The 13,147-nt window shown below is 36.2% G+C and overlaps 1 protein-coding gene across 2 annotated transcripts in view; it reads right to left on the minus strand.

Annotated features, from left to right (window-relative positions):
* KLHL2 (kelch like family member 2) overlaps window positions 1–13,147 on the minus strand; it is a 118,719-nt gene that overhangs the window by 12,075 nt on the left and 93,497 nt on the right. For both annotated transcript variants that reach the window (XM_024764170.1, XM_024764171.1), the window contains 3 exons: window positions 9,626–9,742; window positions 8,295–8,444; window positions 3,173–3,290 (listed from right to left, as the gene is read on the minus strand). In XM_024764170.1, the coding sequence (XP_024619938.1) occupies window positions 3,173–3,290; window positions 8,295–8,444; window positions 9,626–9,742 (385 nt within the window). The remainder of the gene's footprint in view (window positions 1–3,172; window positions 3,291–8,294; window positions 8,445–9,625; window positions 9,743–13,147) is intronic.

Genomic DNA, 13,147 nt, shown 5'->3' on the forward strand with positions numbered 1-13,147 from the left:
TGAAAAACTTCCCGCTAAATTCAGGAACAGGACAAGGATGTCCACTATTACCACTTCTATTCAATATTGTATTGGAAGTCCTAACCACAGAAATCAGACAAGAAAGAGAAATAAAATGTATCCAAATGGAAGTGAAGAGGTAAAACTGTCACTATTTGCAGATGACGTGACACGCTACATAGAGAACCCTAAAGACTCCACACGAAAAGTATTAGAACTAATAAATTCAGCATGGTGGCAGGATACAAGATTAATATACAGAAATCTGTTGCATTCCTTTACACAACAACAAAATATCAGAAAGTAAAAAAAAAAAAAAAATCCCATTTAAAATCCCAACAACCTAAGAATAAACTTAACCAAGGAGATGAAAGACCTATACACTGAAAACTATAAAACAATGATAAAGGAAGATGAAGATAATTCAAAGAACTGGAAAGAAATCTCATGCTCTTGGAAAAATTAATATTGTTAAAATGACCATACAATTTACAGATTAAATGCAATCCTTATCAGAATATCCATGATATTTTTCAAAGAACTAGAACAAATAATACTAAAACTTATATGGAACCACAAAAGACCCAGAAATGCCAAAGAAATCCTGAGGAAAAAGAACAAAGCTGGAGGCATAACTCTTCCAGACTTAGACACTACTACAAAGCTATAGTAATCAAAGCAGCATGGTATTGGCACAAAAACAGACATATAGATAAATGGAAGTGAACAGAGAGCCCAGAAATAAACCCACACACCTATGGTCAATTAATCCACGACAAAGGAGACAAAACTATATAATGGAGAAAAGACAGTCTCTTCAACAAATAGTGTTGGGAAAGCTGGACAGCTGCATGTAAATCAATGAAATTAGAACACTCCCTCACACCATATATAAAAGTAAACATAAAATGGTTTAAAGACTTAAATGTAAGACATGATACCATAAAACTCCTAGGAGAGAACATAGGTGAAACATTCTTGGAAATAAATCATAGCATTATTTTCTTAGAGAAGTTTCCCAAGGCAAAAGAAATAAAGGCAAAAATAAACGATAGGACCTAATCAAACTTAAAAGCTTTTGCAGAGCAAAGGAAACCATCAACAAAATAAAAGACAACCTACAGAATGGAGAAAATATTTGCAAACGATGTGACTGACAAGGGGTTAATAACCCAGATATACAAATAGCTCATACTATTCAAAAAAGAACCCCAAACAACCCAATCAGGAAATAGGCAAAAACCTAAATAGACATTTCTCCAAAGAAGATATATAGATAGCCAACAGGCACATGAAAAAGATGCTCAACATCTCTATTAGAGAAATGCAAATCAAAACCACAATGAGGTCTCACCTCACAGTGGTCAGAATGGCTATCATCAAAAAGTCTACAAATAATAAATGGTGGAGAGGATGTGAAGAAAAGGGAACCCTGCTGTTGGTGGGAATGTAAATTGGTGCAGCCAGTATGGAAAATGGTATGGAGTTTCCTTAAAAAAAACTGAAAATATAACTATGATATGATCCAGCAATCCCACTCCTGGGCATATATCTGGAAAGGATGAAAACTATAATTTGAAAAGATACATGCACCTCAGTGTTCAGAGTAGCACTATTTATTGGGTTGGCCAAAAAGTCGTTTGGGTTTTTCTGTAACCTTATGGAAAAACCTGTATGAACTTTTTGGCCAGCCCAATACAATAGCCAAGACATGGAAACAACCCAACTGCCCATCAACAGATGATTGGTTTAAGAAGATGTGTTATATATACAATGGAATATTACTCAGCCATAACAAAGAATGAAATACTGCCATTTGCAGCAACATGGGTGGACCCAGAGAATATCATACTAAGTAATAGTAATATGCCAATGCTAATTTCTTAGTCTTGATAACTGCATCACAGTTTTTTAAGATATTAATATTAGGGAATTACACACACACAAATAATTTGTGAGTAACACTTTTCTACACAAGAAACAAATCTTTAAGTCCAAGGACAAAATTCTGATGTACAGGAATTCATAAAAAGTAACATTGTTAAATGGCCAAAATAACACAAAAATAATGCAAGTAAAGTCAGAAGATAAAAGATTAATACAAATAAACATTCACACCACAAATGACAGACAAAAAGGCTACTTCCCTTAATGTATTAAATCAATAAAATAGTATAATAAAAAAATGGCAAGAATCATGAACTGACCATTCAGAAAGATGTTTAACTTTCCTCATAATAAAAGTGCAAAGTAGATAATGAGATAGCATTTTTCACCTACCAGATTGCAAAACTCAATTTAATTATAAGGTGTTATAGGGTATGTAGGGAAATTTGTACCTTCATATTTTACTGTTAGTGGAAGTAATAATTGGTATATCTTCCTTGCATACTCTTTGAATCATTAATTCTAGAGTTTTATCCCACTAAAATATATTAGCATACATACATAATAATATATGTATAAGGAATTCATTGCAGTACTATTTATAACGTAAGATTAAAAACAATTTTAATGTTCAATTAAAAACTAGTAAAAATTATACTACATCCAATCCCTGTCCAACATACTAGACAGCTTGAAAGGAATGGGTTAACTTTATGCTGTTATGTAACAATTTCTAGGATATACTGTTAAAGGACTACCATGGTAGAAATGCTCTGTTACACTTAGAACTCATTTGCTATGGGAGCTATGATTTATGGATCCAGGTTTGAGTCACAGGAAGAATCCTTAGAATTTGCAACTGCCTCTTCTGATTACAGTTTTGGATAAATAAAGTCTATTTCAACAAATGTTTGTAAAATGAATGCTTGGAAGAAGGAAACTGTGGCTTATTAGCTAAGTCAGGAATCTCTTAGAACCAAGGGTCCCAACCTAAAGAATTCTCAACACTTCAGCAAAGGTAAGTAGGAAAATATCCAGCAAATTGCTAGCTACTCCACTTTATACTAGAGAATCTAGTATAAAGAATATGTAAATTGAAGACAGAGCAGCTATCCCCATCGATGTCTTATGAGTTGCACGGGGCTCCTCAATCACTCTGTAATCACATGGTTATTTTAATCAAAGCTTTTCCAATAAAGATTTTTCTAGTTAATAAAATAAGACCTGAGAGAGAAGCTCCCAATGACCCAGCAATAGGGAAATGACCACAATGCATGATGCTTACCTGCCCTACATCTCCTGGAAGGCAATTCTGCTACTTGGTGCCATCGTTCTTCTTTGAAGTCATAGCATTCCACACTGCGGATAGCCTTTGGTGCTTGGCCCCCAACTACCACCATTAACTGCAAGGGCAGAAGTAGAGGCACTTGAACCAACAACTACTGCATGTTCAGGGATTTAAAATGTCTTACAAAGACAATGACATGGAGAATATTAGGATGAAGATGGTAGGGGGAGCTGGGGGAAAACAACCACCTCATCAACATTTAATAAACATCAACAAAGGGGACACATGTATGTTAGAACTACAATTCTATTTTCTAGCACATTTAGTCAAAAATAAGGATATCAGAAACTAAGTTTCTGATCCTTCAAGCAAAAGCAGTATTTAAGCCAAAAACAGCAGGCAGTCAGCACTGGCAAGGCTGCAGTGTCATAGGGCTTGCTATAAACTAGATCCCAGCTTTGTAATGACCAGGGATTAGATCTCCACAATCTAGGAAAGCAGACAGAAGTGAAATTTATGTTAGTGGGTAGGTGAGATGAAAAGGACAATAAGGTATTAAAGAAAGATGGAAGAAGGAAAAAAAAAACCTATTGAAAAAGGAGGACTAATTGAATTGGAGTTCACAAGAGAGCACAGATTCCCAGATGTCAAGTAAAGAGACCTCCCTGGATGCCCCACAAATAAAACAACCAAGAGGACAGATAATGGAGATACTAGAAATCATAACGAATGAATGAAGAATAGTCCAGCACTGAGAATAAGTGAGGTCCATAAACTTCTTCAGTTCAATTCAATCCAACAACTATTTATTAAGTGCCTATCTTCCATATTTGATCAGAACTGTGCTAAGATGTTCTACATAAGAAATGTAAGACAGGGTCTCTACCCCCAAGAACTATTAGATATCACTAAGGAGACAAGACTCTAAAGTACTTCAAGAACTATATACAATTATATGTGACCAGAAAGCTATGATTAGTTATAGACATTAATTGCTATTCCTGATCAGAAAATGAAACATAGCCATAATTTAGTGAAAGCTTCCTGGAGGGAGTAGAACCTTGAGAGATAGATGGGATTTAGCAATCAATGTATTTGTCTTTTAATGAGTATAAGTGGGCACACTGGGCACTCTTTGGAAACACTGAAAACACAGCTGTCAATTCAGAAGAACGTATAAGTTAATAATGTCACGTGTGTAACACTGTAAAGAATGGCAAGGACCTGTCAAGGGAAAAGTGAGATGACAGGAAAAACGGATGTTCAAAAGAAACAAAAAATCAAAACAAACAGAAGATGGAATGACTCATGCATACAAAAAGGGAAGGTTTGCAACCTTGACTGAGCAACGACCTACCTGTACTTGGAACTATAGAAAGATGGGTACACAGAAATCAGAATAAATCTTGTTTCCTAAAAGAAGCCTATTTTAGTAATTTATTTACTGGAAAGTATAAAGAATTTTAAAGGTTTTAAAAAGAAGACTGAATGTAGCACAGTTATATAATTTTTTTTCTGACCTGCCATTCCTCTAGTGTTGAATACAAATAAATAAAAGGAAGAATTAACAAAGAAAATCTGCAATACCCTTCCCTCCTAACCCCAAAGGGAAAAAAGGGAGGGGCAAGGTTATGAAATCACAGAGGTGAAACAGACAGTAAGATCAATCCTGTATCTAGAGGTCTATAGAAGACCTACCTGTGCTTAACTTTTAAACTCCGCCTGGCAGTTAGACAACAGTTGAAAGAGGTTTGGTTAACATCTCTGATGAAGATCAGTTTAAAAAATCTCTAAAGGGAATACTTTTCAAATAATCCTTGAGAAACAATACGGTTTATTAGATTTCATGATTCTCAACTATGAATCTTGTGATTTCCACACAATAGTTCACTTCTTGTAGATCAAAATGAGGATGGAAGGGAATATGTGCTACCGAATATAGAGAAAGGTAGTAATATCTGTTCTTTACTCACCCAAGAGAAGTAAAATGGGGTGAGGACTTGGAACTCCAGGAATCAGAGATAATGGGGAAAGGAAGAATGTATCATGGGAAGACAAGAGCAGGAGAGCAGGGATATTTGTATGAGATCAAGAGACGGTGATAAAAACCACTGTGCTACTAGCATCAAAAGAGGTGTCATGACTCTGACACCCCAATTATTTGTGACGCCTGATCTGAGAAACATCATACTAGTTTATGCTAATGCAAAGGAATAGAAAACTGGGAAGACATCTGTATGGAAAAGTTAAATGTGACGTATTTAAGGAAGGCAAGGGGTCGGGAGTTACACAAATTCAAGTGACCATCCTGAAATGTAGATCAATTAAACTTTGTTCTTTCATTTTCTTCACCTATTAAATATTAGTTTTGCCTCCTGAAATACCAAGTTTCATAATTTTCCAACTGGAAATCTTAATAGATATCCTGGGTAAAAAAAAGAAAAATAAATATATAGAAATAATAAGATTGCATTTGTAAAAATACAGATTCCAAAGATAAAAAGAAGCTAACAACAAAGCACAGTAGCAAAACATATACAGTTTTTCATTATACTGTCCAAATCCAAGAGTGCCTTACACAATCCCAAGACGGTTTACTGACGATACAAAATATCGTCATATAAATAATATCTGAGATATAAAATAATATCTGAGATATAAAAAGATCTTTGATGCAAATTAGTATGCGTCCACAGAATCAGAGCCTAATTAGTCACTGTCATGGTAGAAACATTATCTATTATTCCAGCATTGCTACCACATTTTGTCTCATAGGTCTTACCATGATTATGATATGTCAGCAAGAGAAATTAATCTTTGCCTCATTCTTACCTACCTATTTAGAATTAATCTTGAGTACAACCACTCTAAAATGACAAACAGTGCTACTGAAAAACGTGTCCAACACAAGCAATTTTGCAAAAACATGTGCAGATAAATAAACTTTGAGGAGAGACTATGCAAACGCAAAATCAGGAGCTGAGTAGCTCCCTGCTACCTGTCAGGTCTGCAACCCTCCTCCCCAGCCACCCTGAGAGAACAGAAGAGAACCTTCATGGATCAGCATACCCACCACAAAATCAGAGCTAAAGAACTGAGAAACCGAAAGTTTAATACAGTTAGGAGGCTCACTCCAAAGCCACAACCAGAGAAGCCCAGAGAGTGTCAACTGAACAGATGATCACAACTCTACATAAGAGAAAATACTTGATAGGATTTTACCAAAGACTCTTTAGAATGTTTTCAAAAGCGACATGCTTATTACAGAAATTAGAAGAGAATTAGTTTTCTCTCTAAAGGTTAAGGCATAGCTAAAGATAGCAAAGCTAAAGATGCCAGCAGAGGGAATATGCAAGTTAAGAAGAGATCTTTTATAAATATGAAATGTTTAAAAAGTATTAAAGATAAAACAAGCTATTTAGAAGGAAGTTAAAGAGACCAGCATAAAAGAAATAATAATTCGAATGGGCTAAGCCTATGAACAACTTTTATAAATCTATTTTTTTTGTAAGAACAAAAACTGACACCAAATAATATGGACAAATATGAAGTAATGAAGACTTATAGAGACGGCTACTTATAAAAGGAGGTAAAAGGGTATTTGGAAAATGTGAACACTTATAAAATCAGCAGACCCAGATGGCATGCATACTAAGGTGTTAAGGGAACTAGCTAATGTACTTACTGAGCCACTTACAATTATTTTTGAAAAATCTTGGAGAACTGAGGAGAGATCAGAAAATTTAAAAACGGCAAATACCAATTTTCAAAATAGGGTAGGAAGTGAGTGCCTTGTAAATACTTTTTAAGTGATAATAATTCTCAGTAAAAATTTAGAATATTTTGAGAAAAGCATTTGAACTTCCAGGAGCCTATGAAACGATGAGTAACACGCAGAGGGATGTTTAAAAAAAAAGCATGCCAAATTTGAATCTATATGATCCTGAATCTCAATAGATGTTATGTGCCAAATTATTTACTTTTTGGCTTAGATAATAAACATAATCATATAGACTGAAACTTCCTACAAACGGACTATGTTGGTAAGTGGGTATTTCTAATGAGGTATCACCAGGGAGAGTACTGAAGTCCATTTTAAATTAAAATATTTACTAATGATCTAGAAAAAAGGAGGGAGTAGCACACTGGCAAAATACAGTTGGTTCTAAACTGAGAACTCTTGTTAACACCGGGCAAAACAGAAAAACACTACTAATATGGATTTGAAGCAATTAAAATGTAGACTCCAAAAAAATAAAATAAAATTGAAAAAACACTAAATAAAAGCATTAAAGTGAAAGAATTTAAAAGATTTAATTTAATGAAAAGGTAAAGTAATAACTAAAGGTGATATAAGAAAACAGTGGATAACAGATTAATTCTTATTTCTTAATTCATCATTGCCCCAAACACACATGAGAGCTAAAAATCAATACATAAATAAAAGCATTATATTATGGGTCATTCTGATTAGACCATACACAAAATGGTGCTTAAAGTGCTGGTCTCCTAGTACTGTAAAGATGCAAACAGAGCAGAAGGAATTGCAAACAGAGAGACAGAAATGAGGGGTTATTCGTAAGGAAAATTAAATCAGTAAGACATGAATGGCTTCAACTAAAAAGATAAAGGTAGAATATGAACTTTCACAGAGGAATTACATGAACACTGGAGATCTGGGAAAACATATGGAAAATCTACACTGAAATGACTATGTATGATGTGTGAGTGAACCATTAAATAGTACACAACAGACAATAGGAAGGAACAAAAGGAACAAGCTAGCATCCTAAGTTCTTAGCAATTCTGTGAAACTAGTCGGTTTTCAGTTACTATCCAAACATGTAGCTTACAAAGAAACCTTTGTAAAGAACTAAAAAAAACTCAGAAGGGACAAATACCGGTTGCCTCTGTTCCAGAAGAGTGACATCATGTAGTTTATAAAGATTAAGTGAGTCAAACAATCCCCACCCTCCACAGACAAAATCAATAGAGAAGTTGAATTATATACACTTCAATGAATTCCTGGGCACATGGAAAATCAGATGAGTAAAATATTAACAGCCTCACTATGGGCCTTTCAGATGAGGTAGTAACAAGTATGAACAGCAGATCCTACTTTGGGAAGGTTCATGGGTGTCCTAAGTCGGGTCCGGACACTCTTCATTAATATACGCTGCTCTGTTGGTAGCAGATGATACTTCATAGCTTCAATGAGGTAATCTTTGCAAGCACTGCTGTTCTTCACCAGTGCTTCTTCCTCAACCCTCTGGAAGAAGAAATCAGACCCACCCCATGAGGGGATAGCTACTTCATGATAAGACTGACAAAGAAACAAAGTAGAGGAAAAAAGCAATAACTATCCTCCCTGGTTCAGTCTAAAAGTTACAGAGGAAAGTTTATAAATATCACTAAAAGAAAAGTAAATGATGCCCCCAAATGCTCAAGTATCTGGTCTGCAGAGCAAAATATTTATAGGTAATAAAGAAGAATTGCAATGAAAATTATATACTTCAATGTCAGCTACAGAATAATCTTTGGATAATAATACGTTCACCTATTTGTTATCTTTAAACATTAAGCCAAATAGTAAGAAAAATAAGAAAATTTAGATAATGAGTCCTTCAGGTGGGGGAGGAAATATTTATAAATTAAAGATGTCTTTTTAAAGCACAAACTAAATACACGGAAAAGGAATTCAAAATACTTTAAAACAATGTGCCTACACCACAAATAAAACTTGTCCTTGCTATCCCTGACGTCAAGCACAGGACAGATTTTTTTCTGTTCATTTTCTTAAAGGCAGAGTACCAATGATTACACAAATTACAACAAATAATGAGGCTTCAAGAAATTCTAAAATGATCAGATCTAATCTCCTAATAAAGAAATGTTTCATTACATGGTTTCAATTATAAATTAAAATGTTGAAATGTTCCTAGTAGAATATCAATAAAACAATAAATTTAAAATTGTTCAGAGACTACTAAAGATCCATTTATTGCTATTTATTTCAAATAACCTGGTTTTCCTCAGTTTAGAAGTAAAGACAGAAACCAAATGCAAGCCACTGAAACTGTGAAGGAAAATTAAAAAGTATTCGAGTTGAACATCAAAATTCCATTTCTACAGAGCCGTCAGAGCAGGCTATCAAAAGGAAAGCAAAGGAGATGCAGAGCAGTGACACAGAGCCACAAATGCATTTATTTACATGTACTTAAGTCACCACAAATACTGCCTCCATAAGCTCTAGTACTTGCTTACTCAAATCAGAAATAGGGAAGAAGCAAACCTCTAAGACTGGGAACTGCCCCAAGAGTTAGCAGCTGCCAAGGACAGCAGGTGCGTTTACTGCCCTCTGCCTAGCTACCACTGTGTAACAGGAATCTACATGCTGTCAGCCCAGTGACATGGAGCAGGTGTACTCATGTGTTTTGCAAATGCTTTTACCTGAACTAAATATTCCCGAGGAAGTAAAGGTAACCGTACATGTTCCATCAGCCGAGCCATAAATTCTTGCCTTACATCCTTGTCATGGTTCACCCAAGCTATTACTGCTTCAAATACCTTGCCGAAAATATGGGGGAAAGAAAAATAAGTAATGAGTTATGTACCAAGGCATCTGAATAAAATACAATATTACATTTTGTATACAACTCTTGCTAAGACATCCAAGTTTAATCCATGGCTCAAGTTTTTCAAATCCTGACTTATGATGCACTTGAAAAGTACATCCACTCCATTTATTTCTTTGCTTTTTATTTTTTTAATTTGGTACTTAGTATGTACTTAATTTAAGAGGTACTCTCAGGAACTTTTAGATAATACAGTATTGTTAGTCACATTAGGTCTCTAGAACTTTTTCATCTTATAACTAGAAGTTTGTACCCTTTGACCAACATCTCCCAGATTCCCCTACTCCCAGCCCCTGGTAACCACCACTCAACTCTCTTTGAGTTTGACTTTTGAGTCTGCATATAAGTGAGATGATACAGTATTTGTTTTTCTCTGACTTATTTCACTTAGCATAATGCCCTCAAGGTCCATCCATGTTGTCACAAAAGGCAGCATTTCCTTCTTTTTATGGCTGAGTAATAATCCATTGTGTGTATATAGCACCTCTCTATCCATTCATTCAGGTTGTTTCCACATCTTGGTTATTGTGAAAAATGCTGCAGCCAACACAGCAATACAGATATCTCTTCAAGATTCTGTTTTTATTTCCTTTGGATACATACTCAGAAGTGGGACTGCTGGATCATATGGTAGATCTACTTTTAATTTACTAGATACTTTAATAAGTACTCGAGTACTTTTATGTATTTAGTGAGTACTTTTTGCTGGGTATTTACTACATATTTCATCAAGTACATTATCTAATCTTCTTGAACTTGAGTGGCAGCAGTGATAATTTGATGATATATGATCTAATTCATTGTTGACAACCTCTCCAAATTGAATTTGGTTCTACTTACTTAGATTTAAATCTAAAGTCCCTTTTGAATAAAGCACCCAAAATAATAAAGCAAAGTGATATTTGGAATGAAAATCATGTACTCTTAGCAACAACTCATTTTTTGGCTTTTTCTTTGGGTTTACAAACAAATGCTGGACCATATACTTCTAAATCAAGGATCTGCAGAATAGATTAACTCTCTTTTGTCACAACAGTAGAATGTATTAAAATATAATATTTTATATTAAAAATAATCAAAATAATAAGGGCATTACAACATATATGTATGAGAAAGCTAATAAGCTATTATGAAGACAGAATTTGACTACATAATTTCCTTCCAGACTGATGAATATACAACCCAGTAATCTTTAACGGGTTGTAGAAAATGTTTGATGATATGTAAATGAATAACTAGGAAGCAAAAAATAGGTTATTTTGATGCAGGTATAGAGCAAGAAGCTAAAAATAATCTACATTATAATTAATGAGCCTCTTTAATTCATTCAGTCACCAAGTACCTCTATGTGCCAGATGCTAGAAGATAAAGAGGGTCCTGTCAATTCTATCTGCTATTTCTCAGCTCTGTCTTCTCTTCTCCACCCCTCTTTCTACCACCCTATATCAGATCCTATTGCTCACTGGTAACTTCAACATCCTTCTATATGACCCTCACCCCACTTTTGGTCCATTCTGCACACCACCACTTTGGAGCTAGTCTCCAAAAATGGTCCCTAATAAACCACTTCTCTGGTATCCACACCTTATATAGTAACCTCCCACAGGAATCTAAGCTGGCCCTGTGTAACCAACAGAAGGTTGTGGAGGCAGTGCTGTGGGGCTTCTGAAGCTGGGTCATAAGATGCCTCTGGTCTCTTGAAATGCTCATTTGGGGGAAGCCAGGTGTCATGTAAAAGTCTGATTACTGGAGATGAGATGCTATGAGACCCAAGCCAGTCATAGAGAGGAAGGGAGGTGGGGAGGGTGAGCTACCAACCAATACCTGGCCCAGGAGCCAGACAAGCGAGTGAAGGAACCATCCTGGGTGTTCCAGAAACATAAGATGCCATGTGCAGAGGGACTGAAGCCTTGGGTATGTGGCTCCAGTAGAATAATGCCACCCATCAAGCCAACCCAGCTGAAGCCCCAGGCACTGCAGAGCAGAGACAAGCTGTCCCTATGTGCCCTGCATGAATTCTGCCCACAGACTGTGAGCATAACGACATGGTTGTTTTATGTCACTGCATTTTGGGGTGGTTGTTATGCAGCAGTAGAAAACCAGAACAGCCTCCGTGACATTTCTACAGTGAAGGCATTATCATAGCACTCTTCTACTGATTAGAACCCTTCAGAGGCTCTTCATCACCAGGATAAAGTCAATTTTTTAAAAAAAAATTTTATTTATTTTTGGCTGTGTTGGGCCCTCGTTGCTGTGCGCGGGCTTTCTCTAGCTGTGGTGAGTGGGGGCTTAGGCTTCATTGCAGTGCATAGGCTTCTTGTTGTGGCTTCTCTTGTTGTGGAGCATGGGCTCTAGGTGCGCGGGCTTCAGTAGTTGCGGCACACGGGCTCAGTAGTTGTGTCATGCGGGGTCTAGAAAGCAGGCTTAGTAGTCGTGGTGCACGGGCTTAGCTGCTCTGCTGCATGTGGGATCTTCCCGAACTAGGGCTTGAATCAGTGTCCCCTGCATTGGCAGGCAGATTCCTATTCACTGTGCCACCAGGGAAGTCCAAGTCAATTTTCTTTAACATGGCTGAGATGGTATTTTATGTCATCTTCCCACCTTATCTCCTACCACTGTGCCAAATATACTGTAAACTCTAATTGTACTGAACTAAAAGAATGCAGTCATTCTTTCACACCTCTTTACACTTACATATTCTGTTCCCTCTACCTGGTCTGCCCTTCTCCTTCCCACCCATCCCTGTTTCCCTGGCAAACTCATACGCACTTTTAAAAATTTGGATCATACATCTGAGCCACACTTAACTCCAATCTGTATCCAAGGAATGATTAAAGGCTCCTTCTGGACCCTCTACAGCATTCTGTGATCATTTATTACCCCACTGGTTGTCCCTCTAGTCATGAGTAAAGGATTTTATTTTGCAATCTTCTTGTATGGAGGACTCCATGGCAGTGTCTGGTACACAGTATGCACTCAACACACATCTATTAAACATGAATAGCAGTGTCTTCCTCTCCTCTATATTTCTGGGGTGTTAAGATTATACATTTCACAACCACTTTCACATATTTTTTTATTTGGTAAATATTATAAGAAATGTGTCTTTTTGCCCCAAGCAGTATGAATATCCTTGAGGAAAAGAACAACAAAGTTTATACAACAAATCACACAAAGGAAAAACTCAAGTTTCACTTCCTCCAAACACTGCAGGTTCATAAGCTTTTGCCCCCTGATTCCCACAAGCTACAAAACCTACCCAAATAATAAAACCCACTGAGAAGCTTCTCCCTCCACCAATACAAAAGGTACAGGTGTCTGAAAAAGGCAACCCCAA

Source organism: Neophocaena asiaeorientalis, unplaced genomic scaffold (assembly GCF_003031525.2).
Source record: "Neophocaena asiaeorientalis asiaeorientalis breed wild unplaced genomic scaffold, Neophocaena_asiaeorientalis_V1.1 scaffold296, whole genome shotgun sequence".
NCBI classification, from domain to species: Eukaryota; Metazoa; Chordata; class Mammalia; order Artiodactyla; family Phocoenidae; genus Neophocaena; species Neophocaena asiaeorientalis.